This window comes from Gracilinanus agilis, chromosome 1, assembly GCF_016433145.1.
Source record: "Gracilinanus agilis isolate LMUSP501 chromosome 1, AgileGrace, whole genome shotgun sequence".
Taxonomy (NCBI): domain Eukaryota; kingdom Metazoa; phylum Chordata; class Mammalia; order Didelphimorphia; family Didelphidae; genus Gracilinanus; species Gracilinanus agilis.
In genome coordinates, this window is record NC_058130.1 from 288,384,209 (window position 1) to 288,406,724 (window position 22,516).

General features: G+C 34.3%; 1 protein-coding gene across 1 annotated transcript in view; it reads right to left on the reverse strand.

The window, feature by feature from the left end:
- Positions 1-19,665, reverse strand: part of MCC (MCC regulator of WNT signaling pathway) — a 182,951-nt gene extending 163,286 nt beyond the window's left edge. The window contains exon 1 of the mRNA XM_044680147.1: positions 19,612-19,665. Coding sequence (XP_044536082.1) covers positions 19,612-19,665 — 54 coding nt within the window. The remainder of the gene's footprint in view (positions 1-19,611) is intronic.
- Between the last annotated feature and the right edge of the window lie 2,851 nt (positions 19,666-22,516).

The following is a 22,516-nucleotide window of genomic DNA, read 5'->3' on the forward strand; positions in this document are numbered from 1 at the left end:
AGACTAATCTATCAATAAGAGCTTTCAGCATTACTCAGACCAGAGTACTCTGTGTCTTACTACCATTTTGTTGACCTTCCCTGAGGACCAAAGAATATTCCCTATGTAGACACTATTTACAAAAGACTGCAATAAGACTTCTTTATTGACTATATAGCTTAATGTGAGGAGAGTTTTTTTCCTAAGGCTTTAACAAAACAGCATAATAACCAATATTCAATGTCACATGAAAAGGTATAAGAATATGAAAACTGATACAAAATTTTATGTAAATTATTATGAAGAAACCCTATGTATTAGATTCATTCAATATTTCTTGTATACATTTGTTTTATAAAAAATGACCACATTTGAAATTCCAGAGAGCCAACAGTCTTATTAGCAAGAAACCTCTGAGTCAGTTAGACCTTGTTCATATTCTGTCTCCTGCATACTAAATGTGTGATATATGGACAAATACCATAAGTTCTTAGGGCCAGGGCCTGGAATAACTATTAAGGTAGAGGTGTTTATCTCTTTCTATGAAGGGAGTTTCAACATTAGGAATTCCCTTTGTCAATCAGGTAAAAACATTTACATGTTAGGATAACATGAAATTAAAAATAACAGGTTTGAGGGTGCTGCTATTGGTTTCCTAAACACTCAGTTAAAGCAATTGCTTTTTTGTTCCATGTAATTAAAAAAATTTTTTTTATTTGGTAGCTGACTTATGAGAGACCTTAAATTTTGTACAATCCTTTGAGGACTTCAGTTATCTATCTTCAAATGACCAACCAGATGACCCAAAAGACAGCCTAGATAGGGCAGAAATGGAAGTTCAACAGGAAGAGGTCTTTCACTTTCTTACCTAATTTACTGTTAGCCTTTTAAGCCATATCCTGATACTTCATCAATAATATCATCAAGGATTATAGTAAAGAATACTTTTGGTGTGTGCCACGAATACCTGGCACACAGTAAACGCTGAATAAATGCTTCTTGAATTGTGTAACAGACCTAAGAAATAACTTTCAACATTCTGCTAACTTTTTTTCCATACCATACTTTTTTTTCAAAGCATATCATTAAATAAACAGCTTTATTTCCCCTAAAGAAATACATGGGAATTTTTCAGAAAATATTTTGGAATTTACAAAATGTTATATAGGCATACACCTTACACAAAGCTATCCAGCAACACTTCTGCCAAAAAAAAAAATATTAACCAAGCCTAATAAGGTCTTTTTTGAGACAGATATCAGATTTTCTTTGTCCTATGGTTATTTAAAAAGCCCAACTCAATGAATCTTAATCATACCTCTCAGTCCTGGAAGAACCCAGGGCAAACTGGAATACAGAAAAATGCTTTTTAAGAAGATAAACAGATGCTTTCTGAAATCTACTAAGAGCATACTGATTAATAGGAGAAAAATAAGTATCATTTGAGAGGCTAAATGAAGTTAGTCCAACATACTAAGAATAAGGAACAATAATGAAACAGATATAAAAACAATATTCAAGGAACTTTAGAATACTATTTAAATTACCATATTGAAAAAAGTTTCCTTTGCCTTCTCTCTCAGTTATCCTTAAAGTGTTACCTAACTCTATGAAAGAATATTTTGAAAATTATAGATTTGCTTGCCAAAGGTATTAAGTTAAAACAAAACAAGACAAGTCCAAAAAATTTGCTGGAATTTTGCAAATACTTAATAACACTTTAGGATTACAAGTACAACAAGGTAGGCAGATATGAGGGTTGGTTAAGAGAGATTTGATGAGTTGGGTCATAAAGACTAATGCAAAAGAGGTAAAAATATAGTTTCATTGGAGAAAGGGAAGAGAGCAAAATTAAGTAAACTAAGATTAGTTTCATAATTTTCTCTCTGGCTTATAATACTCTTTATCACAGATGGAGTATTTAATGTCAACTAAACTTTTAAATCACCAAAAAAAATTTTCTTTGTTGGTTTGTAACATAAATTGATTTATGTGAAGGGCATTTGGAAATTTTAGAAAAGCTATTTATTTGATTTGAGGATATTCTAAAGCTTACTTAAATAAAATCAACTCAAGAATAGAATCAAGTAATACAAAAATCTCAAACTATATAGAGAACTGAATGGATGGAGCACTGTGATACATTTCCTCTAAATGGAGCATAATTACATAGATCAATATAAGGTGATATGGTTTTGCTTTCATCAAGGCAGCAGTGACTTCTTTTTGTTAAAAAAAAAAAATGGCATCTTAAGTGCCAATTTAGGTTCCCCTTCCATCTTCTCAGTTTTTTATTCTATGTTTTTTCTTTCTTATACTTGATCCATTCCTCATACTTATTCTTTAAATAAATATTTAAAACATATTAGAGAGAGAAAAAGGTGGGGCCAAGACTGTAGTAAGTAAAGTCTATAATGTAGATTTCCCTGTGTCCACCTTCAAACAACTTTAAAATAATTCCTCAAATTGAATTCTGAAGGGGCATAGCCAACAAAAGTTCAAAATGAGACATTTTTCTTGCCAAAGACAAATTAGAAGGTCAGAAAAGAGGTCTGAAACATTGGGCAAGGGACTGGCCTGGGGCCCATGAAGCGGCAACACCAGGAGTAGACAATGGAAACAGCTGCCAACACAGCAAGAGGTGCAACTTCAGAAGCTCTCAGTCCCAAAATAGTAAGGGATGTACAACTGGTTAGAAAGAGATTACGAGGGATCCCTGTGCTAGCACTAGGTGCAGGAATGGGAGCTGCTCAGTGATGCCATTGCTCATACTCACTCCTGTGTCATAGTTCCAGGGTAGAAAGAACAATTGTAGATGCAAAGGAGCAAGGGCCCTGCTCACAGTTCCAGAGTGGGGAGGAGCACTTGTGAATTAGAGTGAACAAGGTGCTGGTTACACTTCCTAGGTTGAAAGGAGTAATTGAAGTCTCAAAGAAACAAGGATCCTGGTTGCAATTCCAAGTCCGGAGAGGAGCACTTGTGACTACAAAGAAGTAGGAGCCCTTCCTAAGTACAGACCAGAGCTTCCAGTGAAATAGCTCAGGACAGTGACCACACCTTTCCCTAGATCTCATTTGAAAATTCTGAAAACTTCCAACCCCAGCAGAAATAACTGTGAAAACAGCAAGTCTTTAAGTTTGCAGCACTTCTGTATTCCAGGGTAAGCAGAGTTCAACTTTAATATAAAGTTTAAAGTCAAGACATAGCCAGGGGAAATAAGCAAACAACAACAACAAAACCCTGAATGTAAAATTTTTTTCTTGTTGACAATTTTGTAAATATATAGAGAACTAAGACAAATTTAGAAGAGTATAAAACATCCCCCAATTGATAAATGTTCAAAGAATATGGACAGACAATTCTCAGATGAAGAAATTAAAACTATTTTTAGTCATATGAAAAAATGCTCAAAATCACTATTAGAAAAATGCAAATTAAAACAACTCTGAGATACCACCACACACCTATCAGACTATCTAATATCACAAAAAATGAAAATGATAAATGTTGGAGGTGATGTGGAAAAATTTGTACACTAATAAATATACTGTTTGGTGCCCAAAGGACCATAAGACTGTGTATACCCTTTGATGTCACAATAGTATTACTACATCTATATCCCAAAGAGATCAAAGATAGTGAAAAAGACCTACTTGTACAAAAAAAATTTATCTCTTTTTTGTTGTGGCAAATAATGAGAAATTGAGAAATGCCTGGTATATGGATTGTAATGGAATATTACTGTACCATAAGAAATGACAAACAAGATCATCACAAAAACTCTGAAAAGATTTTTAAGAAGTGATGCAAAGTAAAGTGAGAAAAACCAGAATGTTGAACAATTATAATGTATAATGATCAACTATGAAAGGCTTAACTATTATCAACAGTGCAAGGATCTAGGACACTCCAAAGGACTCATGGTGAAAAAGATATCCAATGCCATAGAAGGAACAGAGTCTGAATGCAAATTAAAGCATACCATTCTTCACTTTATTTCCTCCATGAAATTTTCTCTAGCATAAGCAATATTTTCCATATTTCACAACACAACAAGCATGGAAATACGTATTGTTATGATAATGTATGTATAACCTATATCATATTACCTGCTTTCTTGGGGAAGGGAGAAGAATAGAGGAAGAGAAAGAACCCGGATTGCAAAGTGTCAGGTTACAAATATTAAAATTGTATCAATATGTAACTGGGAAAAAGTAAAAGGAACAACATGTACAAAAATATTTATAGCAGCTCTTTTTGTGGTGGCAAAGAACTGGAAATTAAAATGATGACAATCAATTGGGAAATCAGTGAACAAACTGTAGTATATGATTGTAATGGAATACTACTGTGTTATAAGAAAAACCTAGAAAGACATACAAGAACTGATGCAAAATAAAATGAACAGAAGTAAGAACATTATACATGCCAGTATTGTAAGGATGATCAACTGTGAAAGACATATATCTTTATATCTTTATAATAACATATATCTATATAATAAAATAATTTGGAGCTTATTTTTTCACTCTTTTTTTTTCTCCTTTATTTTTTGGGGGGGACAACATAAACTAATATGGAAATGTTTTGTAATTTGTTCTCTAAGTTATAAAATATTTTCTATACCTGCTCCTTATAACCATCATTTGTGATGAGTAAGGTAGGTTTTATGGGAGCAATCTTCATTTTACAAAAGTAAAAACTATGGCAAAAGAGGCTTAATTGTCTTAGTACTACAAATTGATATACTGTTAATTAAGTAGCCTAAATTCTAGGCTAGATAGAAAGTTGAAAATGAAATAGTCCTTGTCCCAAAGGAATACTAATTCCATTTTCCAATGCTCAGAGAAAGAGATTAAAACAAAATTCTGCAAGTAGCTTTTACCAAAATACCTGAGTTTTACTCCAAAGTCACTTAAATGTCTCTAGGCTAATTCCTCCTTTATAAAATAATTATCCCAATACCACTTTCTTATTAAAGAGTAGTTGGAATGATTACAAATGTTAAATACTTTCTAGTATGTAAAAATTACACAACCAAATGAACAGTTGCTTAGATTGGCATTGCTTTTGTAATAACATGAATACATGGATTAAATTCCACTATAACTTAATAAAAATCGCTTCTAACAGGTGAGACCTAGAGTTACAAATTTTCTTTACCTTCTATCAGAAAAGAGTTGCTGATCAGTCTCTGAGATGACAGCATACTGAAAGCACTATTCAAAAGTGTATCTCAGTGGCCTCTACAGAACTTTCTGGATGAGCACACTTTCAGAAACAGCATTATCAGAGTTGTTCCACCTTCTAAAACCCCCAACACACACAAATTTAGGGCTACCACGTAAAACAAAAGGTATTGACCTTCGAGTGGGAGGACTCCACTAGAAATCACTGCATATCAGACAAGAACTGCCTAGTTGTCAATGAAGGAAGGGCGAGTTAATATTATCACTATAAAAATGTTGAGTTAAATATTACAGCAGAAAAGTAAGAATTACAGATGAGCTCTCCAACACAATTCCTTCACAAAGATGTATAAAAAAGTACCACAGCAAGTTCTTCTCAAGAAATCAATTTTTAAAATTTTTTTTAATTTAAATTTTGAATATTTTCCCCTAGTTACATATTTCACATTTTTTCCCTCTCCCCCAAGCCCCGCAACCCCCCCTTAGCCGACGCACAATTCCACTGGTTTTACATGTATCATTGATCAAGGCCTAATTCCTTATTATTGATAGTTGGACTAGAGTTATCGTTTAGTGTCTACATCCCCAATAATATCCCCAACAACCTATGTGTTCAAGCAGTTGTTTTTCTTCTGTGTTTCTCCTCCCACAGTTCTTCCTCTGGATGTGGCTAGTTTTCTTTCTCATAAGTCCCTCAGCCTTGCTCTGGATCCTTACGTTGCTGCTAGTAGAGAAGTCTGTTATATTCGATTGTACCACAATTTATCAGTCTCTGTGTACAATGTTCTCCTGGTTCTGCTCCTTTCACTCTGCATCACTTCCTGGAAGTCATTCCAGTTCACATGGAATTCCTCCAGTTCTTTATTCCTTTGAGCACAATAGTATTCCATCACCAACAGATACCACAATTTGTTCAGCCATTCCCCAATCGAAGGACATTCTCTCATTTTCCAATTTTTTGCCATCACAAAATATGGCTATAAATATGAAATTGATTTTTTTAAAAGCATGTTTCCAGTCTAGGTCTATATAAAGACAGACTGGGAGGTTTCTTGGCGCTGGGTTAGGGCTCAACAAAAAGAGCATTACAGCCCACAGAAATACAGAGGGCTGAGGCAGAGGTTAAGATCTGCATAGGAGAATCTCAGTGTTGGGCATGCTATAGTAAGTGCCAACCAGCAATTCTGATGTTCACTACTCAAATCTGCCATCACAAGTCCAGGATACCAAGTATACCAAGGGGTGATGTTATAGGATAAGGAGCAGTTATGGGCTCTGTGCTGTATACTGAGTGAAGAATAAGTTCAGAAGCAAATAGTAACTTTGACCCTATCTGATGAGTGGGGTATCAATAATAGCATGTGGTTCAGTCTGAAGCTTGTATTGAAAAAACTAGGTAAAGAATCCCTGACCAAAGAGGAGCCTGAAGTTCTATACCTCTGAACCAGCAAAAACTCTAACCAGGATCGAGCCCAGAAATGCACATCTGCTCAGATACAAACTCGGTTTAGTAACTTGCAGAGCTCAGATGAGGAGGTCAATAATAAGACTTTGCCCTGGCTTAGACTACTTTGAGAACACTGAAAGCTTACAGGTCCCCAGCCTGAGCTATCCCCAAAAGTCTAGAACAACAAAACACTCAAAACTCTTAGGAAAGGAAAAACAGAATCCAAAAGGACAAAGAGTCATTCTCCTTTAAAGTGTGTAGATGATGACTCTAATTTAAAGACCAAAGTCATAAAGCCATCCAGAAAAAATGAGCAATCAAAAAAATAATCCCACTATAGTATGGTGTCAGGGATGTTCACAACAAACCCAGAAAAAGAATAAAATAACTCCAAATTTTTATAGGCAAAGTCTCAAAGGAAAATAGTGTGAGAAAAAGTTCTAGAATTCTTAGAAGAGATGAAACAAGAGATTTTTTAAAAGCTAAAACATAATTTGAAAAATCAAGTTAGGGTACTAGAAAAAAATGGAAAAAGAAATACAATTTATTGAAGAAAGATTTTGAAAATTAGAACAGACAAAAGTCAATGACTGAAACAAAAAGAAGCACTAAAACAAAGAAAAAAACTGAAAAAAATGAGAAGAAAAGATAAGAGATCTTATAATCAAAACAAGTGACCTGGAAAATATTGAGATATTAAGTATCATTAAACTACCTAAACATACAAAAATAGATCCTAGATATCATATTTCAATCAAGAAATAAAACAGCCTAGTTTCTTAGAACTAAAGGAAAATATACAAATAGAACAAAGTTACCTATCACCTCCTGACAGCAATTCCGAAATGAAAATTTATCTTCCTCACACCAAACCACCACCTTCCAAACTTCCTTTTGAGTTTAGCAATCATCCAAGCCCCAAGACAATCATTTCTGATTCTTCCCTCTCCTTCATTCAACTCATTCAATCCATTGCCAAGTCATCTTGATTCTGCATCCACAGAACAGCTTTTCCCTTTACCCTACACTTAAGCAGCCTTCACCTTCTTTTGGGTCCTCTATTTCTTATAGCTTTCTAATGGATCTTTGTGTGCTTCAAGCCAGTCTCTATTCATTCCTACCTTTTATTCTCAGCTCACTTCAAAGCTCAGTTCAAGTAATGCCTCCTATGGGAAACCTATCCTTGCTCTTTACCTTAGCTATCCTAAAAATAACTAGGTATTTACTGTATTTCTTTTATATTTTTTTACATGTATATATGCTGTTTCTCACAAGAAAATGTTAGTTCCTTATCAGAAATTGTTTCACTTGTGTCATTGTGGCTACAAAATATTCACCATTCTTAGTAAATAGCCAATTCAATTAATTCTTATTGATTGATGACTGAAGGCAGTGTTTCCTTATAGAAAGTGATGGTATAAATTAGGTGTAGGGGCAGCTGGGTAGCTCAGTGGATTGAGAGCCAGGCCTGGAGACGGGAGGTCCTAGGTTCAAATCCAGCCTCAGACACTTCCCAGCTGTGTGACCCTGGGCAAGTCACTTGACCCCCACTGCCCACCCTTACCACTCTTTCACCAAGGAGCCAATATACAGAGGTTAAGGGTTAAAAAAAATAAAAAATAAAAAAATAAATTAGGCATACCTATCCAAATCTGACATACTATGACACTAAATAGCAAGTAGGTATTCAATAAGGGTCAGGCCTCTCTAGTCTTGGTTCTTTTGGCTTGCATGTATAAGATAATTACACAATTTGAAAGTTGGAACCAATTTAAGCGATTAAGTTCACACTTCATTTTCCAGGTGGCATACCTGAAACCCAGGACAGCAAAGTGATTCACCCAAAGTAACAAAAGTAAGCAGCAGAGCAAGGATTTAACTACTAGTTGAATGCCAGCCATTCAACTACTAGTCCAATACTTTTTTTGGCAATACCAGGTTATCTCCTGGGTTATTATTAATCTTTGTTGTTCATTCTCCCCCCTTATATTAATCCCTCTAGTAAGCTTTCAGAGATTTATTAATATATTATCTTCACCCCCCAAAAAAACAACCAGATATGGGCACATCCAGAGTAGGATGAGGTTTCAGTTTTTCTAATAGCTGAGGTTTGTTGAACACAATGTCTTATTTTAATCAAAATTGGACATATTTACTCAACCACATAAAAATTTAAGTTGCATAAAGGCCTTAGAAATAGCTGCTAATAATTGGGGCCTCAAATTCTCTTCCAGTTGATTCTCCATTTGCATGTAAATCATGAGCACCCTACTTTTCTATCTTTCCAATCTAAGGAAGAAAAACTCAAGCCTAAAACAAATGTACTGGTTTCGAAAGAAAAGAAAAGGCACGTCTTGGAGACTGGTCTTAATTTCCTATAGGTTTCCTTGATATCTTGTATGTTTTAGGTACTTCCCTATTTTTTATAGGTTCATCAATTTTATCTTAAAAGCCAAATAGAAACCTGTTTTATGTTAACCTATCCAACAAGTTTTCTCCTATACCCTGAAAATTTCTCCCATGCCCAAATTAAGAGTAAGGTAATTATTGCTTTCATGTATTAGGATGTAGCTAGCTATTCTGGCTGACCTATTTGTATTGTCTGCTTTGACAGGCTTGGATGATTCAACAGCAGTGATACCAGCAATCTTTACCTGTGACACCATGATCAACCCATATTGTTTTACAGGTACAAACAAGAAAACTAAAGAGCCAGCAAAAGGATGTTACCATTGACTACTAAACAAGTCAAGTAACTTCTGGAAATGTTCTCTTAGTTTTTTTGCTTTTTTTTCTAAGTCACATTTCAGAGAAGACAAGCATTTGGAAGGCATCCTCCACCCCACCTCCATTTAACTACTCTGCTTATTATGAGCCACTCTGATGAGTGTTCTTTTTTTCCCCTCCCTCCTTTTTTCCCCAATCAGAGTAACCTCATCTGCTCTATTAAGTTCATTAAGACCGGTCAGCACAGAGGTCATCATTAAAGGAAGGGAATATCAGTGCAGAAAAAGCAGTGACAAAAACAAGGATGGAGAGGCTGAAATATTAGGCCTTTAACAGCATATGGAGATTCTTCTGACAAATGGCTCCATTTGGGACTTTTAAAACATTAAAATACATACTGAATTAATTTACCTACATTTTTAAACCAATCATGAATTTGAATCAATGTTTTCTTCACTATGTTAGACTGCTATGCATAATAGGGCAGAGTTCTTGCTCCTGACAAGCTGAATAGGGAAAGAAGACTAACATTCAACAATTAATATTAGTCATAAAACAACGTTGTAAAGTTTTGTAATACAGATTCAATATATGACAGGAATTCAAATGAAAGCGGTCATAGATCAACATCTCAAATCGGAAGTGACATTTAAAGGCAATCTAGTCCACCCCTTACATTTTAAACATGAAGTAATTGTGGCTGAGACATACCACAAATATAAGAAAGTGTCATAAATTCTCTAGGACTTCAGAGGAAAGGAAGGCTAGAATAGTCAGAAGAACTTCACGAAAGAGATGGAACTTGGGCTATGTAGAATTTGGAGAGGCAAAAAGTATACAGTGGAAAATATTGAAAAATATTTGGTTGGTAAGAAAAGACAAAAAAATATATATATATATTTCTTTCCAGGGTAAAAATGAAAGCACTTTCTAAGAAACCAACATAATCATTAAGTCTATGAACTGAGAGTATTGTCATACCTGCTTCTCCAGTACTTATTACAGTGGATTATACAAACTGTGAATTTATTGAATTTTGTTAAATTAAATAATAGTTCATTTAAGTAGCAGTGGAAGAAGGATGAATTTTTTTAAGGTGGAAAAAGGATAAAACTTTTGGGTGCTAGAGAAAAGACTGATACTATAACTATGCATTAGTTTTTAAGAATTTAAACAACATTTGTATTTTATATATATATTAATTATTACTTCATCATAATATCCAATTAATCATAATTCCCTATTCCCTAATTATTTTAAATAAATGAGAGTAAATGTAGGTTTAAAATGTAAAGACATTTTAGTATTTATAAATATATATTATGACATTATAAAGCAAAGAGGCAAGTCATAAATAATTACATTTCACTTAATCTTTATATTCTAGACATGGACATTTGTTAATTAAAGTCAAGACTAAGCAGACATTATTTGATTACACTATAGGGAAGAGATGTCATATAATTTTCTTGCATAATATTCAATTGTCACATGTGGTCTAATCTTTTAAAACCAAGAGCACTTTATCAATTCGATTAGCCCAGAATTAACCACAACACATAGAGTTGACATGTAGATGTACATAAAATGTGAACCTCTAAATATACTTTACATTTTAGACTCATATCTTCAAAAAGAATCATGTCAAATATGTTTTGAAATACATTCAACATTGTTAAACTTCTTGTTCATTTTCTCCTATAACTATGCCATTAGCAATTTTTTATTTTTTCTTTTGCTTAATTTCTAAACATTCCTCTAGTATATCCTTCTTCTTTAATATTTCAGTTTCATGACTATAGTTGGTGTTGGCTTTCCTCCAGGAAATAGATCATACTTCTCCACATTTTAGCACACTATCTATTTTATTTATTTCTGTAGGCTTTGTAAAAGCTTCTCCAAACTTGGGAACATTAATCCTTATACAAGACAGTCTATTGCAATTAATATAGTAAACTGGAACTTTTTGAAGGGAATTAGTAGAAGCTGTGTTTTATTGGCAGTGCCCAGGAGAACCTCACAGCAGGTTCAGACCAAAAGCATCATAGTAAGGCATCAGTAGAGGGTCCCTTCCTCACCACTGCTGAAGACTCTTGTTTTAATCTTCTCATCAGTATATCATCTCTGGTTCTTGTAGTTTTAGGATAATTTATATCTCTGAATATTTTCCCTTTCTTTTCTATCTCCCTCTCATTTTCATATGTGCAGATATATATGTATATATATCATCCTTTCTAACCACATTTTCTTGGATTTGTCAATTCTACTTTCCTTTCCTTTTCCTGAAATAAATCTGCTAGTTATCAAGGAACCAAGACACAATTGCTTTTAAAATGTCCATTAAAATTTTTTTTTTCATTAATCTCTTCTTTGACTTAATCTTAGCATAGTAAGTCAAGGTTTTATTTCCCATTGAAAGGGGTATTGAAAACTGAAACTTCTGTTACTCCGATGCTAACTTGCCATTTCTCCCCTGAGACTTCTGAAGCTTAGTGATGACTCTTCCCAGATTGAATTGCAAACTCATCAGCTGAATCCATCTCTAATGTTCCTTTTTGTTATGTTAATAATAAATATTCATCTTTAACACCTTATAGAATGCACAGTCCTATTAAAATATTTTGTTATAAAAGTTAAATAGCTTAATCAAAAGAAATGTATTGCTTTCAGTAATGCAGTTAGGTGCTATAATAATGGACTGGGTACTAGCTGTGTGCTAGCATTGTGTCAAGGAGTGTCAAGCAGTGGAGATATGAGGTTCCAAAAACTGTGGGAGGAGACCACTTTGAAAAAGAATAGGAATAGATAAACCCAGTTACTCTAGTGAGTTGCTTCTAAATGTTTATTCCTTTTTTACATAATTTTATTTTTTCAAGCAACAAGTATTTTTATTAATTTGTCCATCACTACATCCTCATCTCACTGAGGAAAAAAAAATCTAAAAAACAAAAATCCCTTGATAAATTAGATATATAGTCCACTAAAAACAAAATTAGCTATGTCCAAAAATATTTATCCCTTTCTGCATTGTAAATTCATCCCCTCTCTAATTAAATAGCATATAACATTTTTGAAAGTAGTTGGATAATGTAATATGAGGAGGTTAATGACCCAGAAATGGGGGCATTAGTATTTTTGAAGTTGCTTCTTTTGTTCTAAAGATAGAAAGTATCTGCTAAAGTTATAGTAAGGGAGAATAAATATGGCCAAAAAAAATAATAAAATTGGCTAAGTAGAAGACGACTCCGTGAGACATCAAGAAATAATAAAACAAAATCAAAAGAATGAAAAAATAGAAGAAAATGTGAAATATCTCATTGGAAAAAATAGAAATGATATGAAAAATAGATCCAGGAGAGAGAATTAAAGAATTATTGGACTACCTGAAAGCCATGATCAAAAATGTTCAAGGGGGTATGAGAAAACTGAAACACTAATGCACTACTGGGAGGCTTGTGAATTGATTCAATCACTCTGGAGAGTGATTTGGAACTACGCAAATTCCTTGACCCAGCAATACCCCTACTAGGTCTCTATCCCAAAGAGACAAAAAGAAAAAAGAAAAAGAACCTAGATGAACAAAAATATTACTGCTAGCTCTTTTTTTGTGGTAGTAAAGAAGTGGAAACTATAGAGATGTTAATCAATTGGGAAATGGCTTAAAAAAGTTATAGTATATGATCATATGAACTATAAGAAATGACAAGTTCTCAGAAAAAACAGGAAAGGCTTACAGGAACTGAGGCAAAGAGAAGTGAGCAGAATCAGGAGAACATTCTACACAGTAACAGCAATATTATACAATGATCAACTGTAAATGATTTAACTGTTCTCAGCAATACAATGCTATTCTCCTCCAGAGAAAGAACCAGAGTCTAAATGCAGAACAAAGCATATTTTTTAAACTTTGGGTTTTTTTAAAAAATTATTTTGTGTTTTCTTTTCCAACATTGTTAATATGGAAATATGTTTTGCATGACTGCTCATGTATAATCTATACCAAATTGCTGTTGCCACCATGAGAATCTTCTGTGACCAAGATTAAAATATTGTCACACAGGGGCAGCTGGGTAGCTCAGTGGAGTGAGAGTCAGGCGTAGAGACAGGAGGTCCTAGGTTCAAACCCGGCCTCAGCCACTTCCCAGCTGTGTGACCCTGGGCAAATCACTTGACCCCCATTGCCCACCCTTACCAATCTTCCACCTATGAGACAATACACCAAAGTACAAGGGTTTAAAAAAAAATTGTCACACAATGACTACAGGAGTGAAAGAATTAACAAGGGGACAGAGTGAAAAAGAAGAATCCAAAAGGTAGGCAAAGAACATCTAGGGCAATTGAGTGAGAGAAACACAGAAACCCAGCAAGAAGCTGTAGCAAGGAAGGAAGAGCAAACCAAGACCCCTTATCTGCCAAACCAAGCAAAACCACACCCCTTATCTGCCAAACCAAGGTTCAGGAACCTATGTGCAAACATCCAGACCCCGAAATCCTACCTGAGCAAATAGTGGTACAAGTCAACCTATACCCCTTGAAATTTCAAAGAAGTCTGGAGTCCCAGCCCAGGGAATTCTAGTCTGGGTTTGGGACAAGGACTTAATTCACACTTTGGGGTGAATGATAGTAAAAGGACTGATCTTTTTGCCTAAAGCTCAGGGCTAAGCTCCAAGACAGGACAACAAAGGGTGTGACTGATTGAATCAAGTACACAATAAGACCAACAATCTGAGCCTAAGCCTGGGACTAGAATTTGAGATCAAAAGCTTATACCTAAGCCTAAAGCAAGGTTTTAAGCTAGCAACATCTCAAGGGATCAATTGAATCATCAGGGGGAGGGGGCTCTCAGAGCTCTCAGATCTCATTCTATCACATCACCCCCCCACCAAGCCTACCTATAATTAGATAGGAAAAATGAGTAAACAACAAAAAAAATCACCTAACTCTAAAGAATTTTTAAGGAGACAAAAGAGCAAGGTCCAGACACAGAAAGGGACAGTGAAAGCAAAGGAAACTCATGCAAAGTCCAAAAGAAAAATATGGATTGGACAGAGGTTCTGGAAGAACTCAAAAAAAGACTTTAAAAACCAATTAAGAGAGGCAGAGGAAAAGTGGGAAAGAGAAATAAAAATGATACAAGAAGAAACAGGGCAATTGAAAAAGGAGAACCAAAAACTGACAGAGGAAAATAGGGCCTTAAAAATCAAAATTGACCATGTAGGAACTAATGATTTCATAAGAAGTCAAGAAACAAAAAAGCAGAATCAAAGGAATAAAAAACAGAGGAAAACGTTAAATATCTTATTGAAAAAACAACTGACCTAGAAAATAGATCTAGGAGAAAGAATTTGAGAATTATTGGATTATCAGAAAGCCTATCCAAATTGCATATATTCTTTCAGGGGATAAAATGGTCATTCAATAAAACAGAAGATTTCCAAGCATTCCTAAGGTAATAAGCCAGACCAAAACAAAAAATATGAAGTCCAAACATGAGACACAAGAGAGCCCAAAAAGGTAAATAAGAAAGAGAAAATTTAAGGGAGTCATCAAGGTCAAAATGTTTATATGTTTACATGGAAAGAGGATATATGTAATTCTCAAAAATTACTCTTAGTAGTAGAGAAGATAGAAGGAATTTATCCAGAAAGAAGGTGGGGAAGTTAGCTGATTGATGATATGACATATATGATAATATAAGATGATATGATATGTATCTAAATGTGATGATATATCAAATTGCTTGTTATCTGTGGGGGAAGAGGGATAGACTTTGGAAACCACATTTTTATAAAATTAAAGTAAAAATTGATTTTACATGTAGTTGAAAAAATAAAATATTAAAAAGTTTCAAATTCATTTGTGGGGAACATGAGAGCATTTAAAATTCTATGCAATTAGGGGGCAGCTGGGTAGCTCAGTGGATTGAGAGTCAGGCCTAGAGATGGGAGGTCCTAGGTTCAAAGCCAGCATCAGACACTTCCCAGCTGTGTGACCCTGGGCAAGTCACTTGACCCCCATTGCCCACCCTTACCACTCTTCCACCTAGGAGCCAATACACAGAAATTAAAGGTTTAAAAATTTTAAAAAATTCTATGCAATTAAAAAAATAAAACTATTCCTTGCCCTCTTCTTTTTTTTATGACCCTAAATTTTCCTCACTTTCACTTCAAAAACCAAAATTTAAACAGAAATAAACTTCCAACTACCTAGAGCTAAAGCCATATCAGGATGACCACCGTTAGAGTGTTTATGGATTTTTAAAATTTATAGTAAAATAAAAGGAAAAAAAATTTCATTTATCTCAGCATTTCGTTATTCATTATTAACTGAAACAAATATTTTCAGAATATGCATCTTTATAAATGTATTTTGGCTAAGTACAAAAATAATTTGCAATGTCAAGTAGATTTCTACTAATAATTCTTCTGACAGGATAATTTTTTGTTTCAAATGAAAATATGCTTTTAAAAATAGTAGTTTTTAAAACTTAAGAGAAATGATAATATGAATTCTCACAAGTAGATTTTCATGTCTCTTTTCCCCACCCTTTATCACTAACATTAATTTAGAAAATTGTGGTATTTTTTCAAATTTATGTACTCAACACAATTCTTTGCACAAATAAGAATAAACATTTGCTGAATTGTGCTTAAGTTCCATATTTCCAGGAGGAAATTGATTTATGTACTGCTACAACTGGTGCACAACTGCTCATCTTCTGTACTATTGGACAAATCCACCTATATTTTTAGTGGGTTTCCTTATCAAAAAATTAAAGGTGTGGGGTATATGATCTCCAAGGTTCTTTTCTGAAGCTTGAAAATTTTGTAGGCCTTAAGTTAACAAACAGTTATCCTTTATAATAGAAGGGCATAAAGGAGGAAAATAGTTATTCTGCTGATGTTCAGGCCATTATTGACAGAGAACAGTGAGATTTAAGAAAAGTTAATCTTCTATCCAGATACTTGCTAAAGGTTTAATTAGTAAAATGGTAGCTAAGACTCCCACCAATTAAAAGGCACAAAAATTACAAATGAATAGAAATATAATTCAAAGTTTAATTGATGAATTTTCCTCAATAAACTTTTAAACTTATTTGGTCTTTTCCCTTCTTCAGCCTATACCACACTAAAACATCCAGATTCTACAAATGCTTGAGTCCAAAGAGGGACCAGATTTTTTCATATTTGTGATCTATGAAAGGGAGAGAAGTCAATGAATTCAAACCTTTTATATACTTTCTTTAAAAATAATCATTTCAGGGGGCAGCTGGGTAGCTCAGTGGAGTGAGAGTCAGGCCTAGAGACAGGAGGTCCTAGGTTCAAACCCGGCCTCAGCCACTTCCCAGCTGTGTGACCCTGGGCAAGTCACTTGACCCCCATTGCCCACCCTTACCACTCTTCCACCTATGAGACAATACACCGAAGTTAAGGGTCTAAAAAAAAAAATAATCATTTCTCCCAAATGAGGGTTAAGGATTCTTTGAAGAGAGTTTGAGGAGAAAATACTGCTAGCCTTAATCAGTTTATAGTGTGTTCCTCCTATCAGCAGCTGGAGGAGAGAAGTATAGGTTGAATAAAACCTACTCTGTGGTTTAGTAAATACTAAACTACAATAGGGTAGAAATAATATAGATATAAATCTTGAAAAACCTTTTCCACTGACTATGCTACACTGACATGTCATGTGATATATTTAAATCTGTAATAAAATTTTTCTGGCCTGTGAGGTCAACCAGGAAAAAAAATGTTCCCACTATTCTATACATTTCAGTATGGAAAAAAATCCCAAGACAGTTAATGAGCATCTTTGTCTAGTACCTCTGCATTAGTCTTCCATTCCATCCTCCTGAGAATATTTGCTATAGGAGCAGAACTGAAAAAGATGGGGATGGGAAGAACAGTGTTTCACAAAACTGTTCTTGAATGTCAGGAAAGGAGAATGGGCAATAGGATCTGAGTGTCTGCTCTTTTCTTATTACTGACATTACTAGCCACTAAACCAGGAGGGCAAAAGCGGGTCAGGATAATCAGTTAAGTGCATTAGTTGCTTTTGCTTCCTTTGTTCATAAATCTCCTGATTCCATTAACATAATACAATGCTTAAAAAGACAGTTTCATGATCCAAAAGTGTGGATTCATCTCACTTTAAACAAACCTACAAGAAAATCTAGTTTCTACAATACAAATAAAGTATGGGGAGATTTTCCCCCTTTATGAAAGGATTAACATAAAGCATACTACCCATCTTTCAGATAGACCCATGAGGCCAAATAAGCTAAACATCTTCGGACAAGGCAAATGTATGGATTTATTTTGCTTGTCTATGCTTATTTATTACAATTATTTTTGGCTTTTTTTTTTTAATTTGGAGAGGATTCCTTCCCCCCCTGGGAATTGGTAAAAGTGTTAGCAAAAAAAGGAAAACAAGAAATGAAAGTCATTGGAGCATTTTTTAAATGCCTAAGACATTAGAAGGGAGTCTAGAGAAAAATGAAGAAAAACCATATAGCTCTGGAAGTAATATGTTGAAATATATATGCCTATATACACATTTGTGTATATTTGTGGGGGACATCTGGGTGACTCAGTGGTTTGAGAGCCAGGCCAAGAGATGGGAGGTCCTAGATTCAAATCTGACCTCAGATACTTCCCAGCTATGTGACCCTGGGCAAGTCACTTGCATGGCCCATACCACACTTCTGTCTTGGAACCAATACACGGTACTAATTCTAAGGTGGAAGGTAAAGGTTTTAAAAAAAAAGATTTGTGGTCTTACATATATTAAAAAATTCATAAAAACTTTAAAACAGAAATATTCCTTAGGGCAGTGATGGGCTAGAAGTAAGTTTTTAAAAGAAGAGGATCATTGAAGCACTTTTCAAAATGCTCAGAAGTTAGAGAGATGAAGAATAGTTCTGAAAATAAAATGCTGAATTTTTGTATACTTGGAGAGAAAACCGAATTGTCACTAGTGCAGATTTACCACTGCATATGCAATTTTGTTTTTCTTTTCTATTTTGTATATATAATTGCCTCTCTAATTAGGTGTTTTTTTAAGTTCAATTTTTTTAAATGATAAAAGAAAAAAAGAAAGGTATCAAGACACTTGAACTTCACTAATTTATGCTGACTTTTCCACAGTTCTACTGGGAGTTTCATTCTCAATTCTAGAGAAAGAAATTCATCAAAATCTCCTGGAAAAAAACTCCCTACAAACTGCATATTTTCCATGATTTATAAAACAGATGTATTTCAGCAAAGTTTATAAGCTGAATTCTGAAAGGTGCATCTATTTCTTCACTGCCTAACTGGTATATCATCCTAGCCTTTTTCTGAACTAGATGCTCTCCCATAGACTTTCTGTAAAAAACAAAACAAAACAAAACAAAACCTCAAATTCTCCATTGAAATTCAATCCCAGTTTCCATCCTAAATCAAGTTTATATCTTGGGCAGCTAAAGTGGACTACTAGATGTTTTCTAAACTAGATCCCCCAAACTCAGAATACACTTATTCCTCAACTCTTCCTTTCAGAATTTTCTTTTTTTTTTTTTAATTTTATTTTTTAGAAAAATTTTCCATGGTTACATGATTCATGCTTTTACTTTCCCCTTCACGCACACACCCATAGCTGAAACACATTTCCACTGGTTTTAACGTGTGTCATCGATCGAGACTTATTTCCATATTATTAATAGTTGCATTGGTGTGGTCGTTTCAAGTCTAAATCCCCAAATATGTCCATATCAAACCATTTGTTCAAGCAGTTGTTTTTCCTCTGTGTTTCCACTCCTGTAGTTCTTCCTCTGAATGTGAGTAGCATTCTTATTCCATAAATCCCTCAGAATAGTCCTGGCTCATTGCATTGCTGCTAGTATTGAAGTCCACTACATTCAATTTTACCACAGTGTACCAGTCTCTGTGTACAATGTTCTTCTGGCTCTGCTCCTTTCACTCTACATCAATTCCTGGAGGTCTTTTCAGGTCACATGGAATTCCTCCAGTTTATTATTCCTTTGAGCACAGTAGTATTCCACCACCAGCATATACCACAGTTTGTTCAGCCATTCCCCAATTGAAAGACATATGCTTGTTTTCCAGTTTTTTGCCACCAACAAAAAGCATGGCTATAAATATTTTTGTACAAGTCCAGAATTTTCTTCTTTTAAGCTAGGCTAATATGCCTTTTTCTCAAGGCCTTCTTTGACCTTGCTGTAAACAGCTGTTGATGTTCATTTCCTCTCTAACTCACATATGTTATACTCACCTGTACCTGTTGCATTACCACCACCATCATCCCCTCTCCTACGAAGGCATACATTTCTGGAATAGAGGGAACATATTCTTTTTGTCTTTGTACCTCCAGTAGCTTGTATAGAGTTAGTGTTTAATAAATGCTGCTGCATTTGTATTTTGAATTTTCAAGGCTGAAAATCTCTGGATTTTTGAAACTAGTTTTGTTTTGCTCTTTTTTTTTTTATCTAGATATCATGATCTACCACTGGTGATGGCTACAGGGCCTTTTCTAATCAGAATAGGTCACCTTCCAACACATGAAGTGTTCATACCTAAAACTTACTTTATTTGGGGGCTTTGGATTAAATTAAAATAAAAATATTTCATTGTTTCCATTTGGTAAATTTCAAAATTCTATAAAAGAAGACAAAAATTACTTTAAATGAAGGACACTTAGCATTTTGCCAGATTACAATTTGTAAAGCTCAAAAAGAGATGATTCTTCTGCTTTTAATCATGGCTTTCTACACAATTCATTCTTCTCCTTGAATCAAATGCTCATTACAACTTTTTCATTAATATTTTCACTACTTTCTTTTAATGTGGTACTTTAAAAAGAGAAAAGAGAAAAATTGACATCTATGTAAGATGAAAATAATGTTATATTTACATAATTGCTATTGCCAGCATCAATGACTGAAAAAAATGAGCTTAACAGATTTGTGTGGAACTCACTGCTTCATCACTGAGGTTTATTTTCAGCTGTGCTACATCTCTTTCAAGGTTTTTTTATGTGATCAGCATAGTTTGTAAACATCCAAGTTATAGCCTACTATAATACCTGTTAACTCTACCCTTAGTAACCTCTACTTTTCAAATACACTCAACAATTTATTAATTTGCTTAACCTTTAATTTTAGCACACATCTGTTTTTACATTCACTATAAAGTGATTTAACACACTACAAAAGACAATAATTGGAATAGTTTATTGTTTCCTTTTGAGATGTGTTTTTAACCACTTTTCATCTTCAAGAAAACAATGCTTATTAATTATCAATAACAGATCTCTAAACTGAAAATACAGAGTTCTTTTAAAAAAGCTGGATCTTTTATGTAAGAAATACCATTATGTTTCTTATTATGCCATCAAGGTGACAAAGGTCAATATTGTAACTAGAAATTTTTTAGTAATTTCAGAGCTTTTCTAAAAACATAATAATGATATTAATTAAAAGGGCATTTTTATAATATTCTGGGATTTTACAAAACTTTATCTTATTTAATCGTCTAAGTACTGAAAGAATAATGGTAACTGACAAATAACAGTAACTTTAGGGGAATGGGGAAATAGGTAGGAATGAGAAGGGAAACACCAGTTCTGCTATATAGATGATTAGGTAGAGGAAACACAAAATAACTTAGCTGAGGAAACAAACAGTAACAAATCAATACAGCCAGGGAAACAGTTTAAACTAAGTGGGTTCTTGAAGACTGGGAAGGAGTCTATCAGGAAGTTTTATAAAAAGGATTGTTTAATGTTTTAATAAGGATAGGTAAGGAGGGTAGAAGGTTAGCTAAAATCTCAAGTCTATGACCAACTGTCAAAAGGAATGGTGGCTGGGGAATTGGCTACACTACTCATCTACAGCCAGCCAGCTCTGGCAAGGCTGTAGAGGCAAAGGGGATTTGGGAATCTCACAAAGCATGTCCTAGGATGATATCCAAATGAAATTAGGACACAGGAACTCTTCAGGGAAGAGCAAGTTAATCCAAAGGACTAGAGAATATAGGGCTTTCTGTTGTGGTCCACCAACAAGAAAAGCACCCAACTCTACCTAGATCTTGATTGTAGATCAATCTCCTCTATTGAGATCCCAAAATAGTCCACAGGCTTAGCTGAACAAATGTCACAGCCTCCAACACTCTCTCAGGCAAAAACTGTTTCTTTTCAGTCTCTAGGGACAAATCTCTCTGAACATTCGGGGTTTAAAATGTTCACAGCCTCAGCTAGGGTTTTGCTTGGTCTTTCTTTTACTTTACTCACTACAATAAGTCCTATCTATAAATTATAAATTTCCTATATAACAGTACTAAGAAGATTTATTAAGTACTATGAGTAATATTATTATTTTTATTTTACAGGTGAGGAAACCAGTTCAAGGAGGTTAAATAACTGTTCCATGGACAGATGACTATGTGTCAGATTTAGCAAGGTCACACTTAGTCAGTGGCTACAATCCTATGTACCTATGTACATAAGTAGGAAATCACATGCATTCTATTCTGTAACTCCAACTCCTCCAAAAAAGAAACTTCAAATTAGGTTGATAATATACCATACCATTCCCTTGGAATTCTGGGTGAGGCGTGACCCTGTATCTTGCAGGAATCCCATCCTGCCATTTTCCATGTTGCATAGGATATTAGAGTTGAAACATTCTCAGATCATTTAACCTAATCTCATTTACAAAGAAGGAACTGGAGGCCCAGAGATTTGCTATGATCACACAGTTACTAACAAACTGATCACATATCAGTATAAAAACTGTTCACTCATACTTATGTAATTATAAGGATAGAGAAATTAACAAAAAGCAAAAGTCAGAGAGAAGGGGAATGTTTATGCAAGTATATGTAAAAATCTATTTTAAGCAAAAAGTAACATTAAAAAAGTAAATCTCCACCAATATCATCTATTTCAGTTTTAAAAGGAGACAACTCAGCACTGTACATATTTATTTTATCTAAGCCATATGGATGAAGTACTTAATGATCAATTCTCATTTTAATCGTATTTGCTTCATTCTCAGAAATGCTATGATAGTTCATTAAACTACCTTATAAACATTGTAAAATCTTTATGAAAGAAACTGCTAAATAACTACTATTGTTCTGGCAATCATACCTTACATATCTAGTCTCCCGTCTTACAC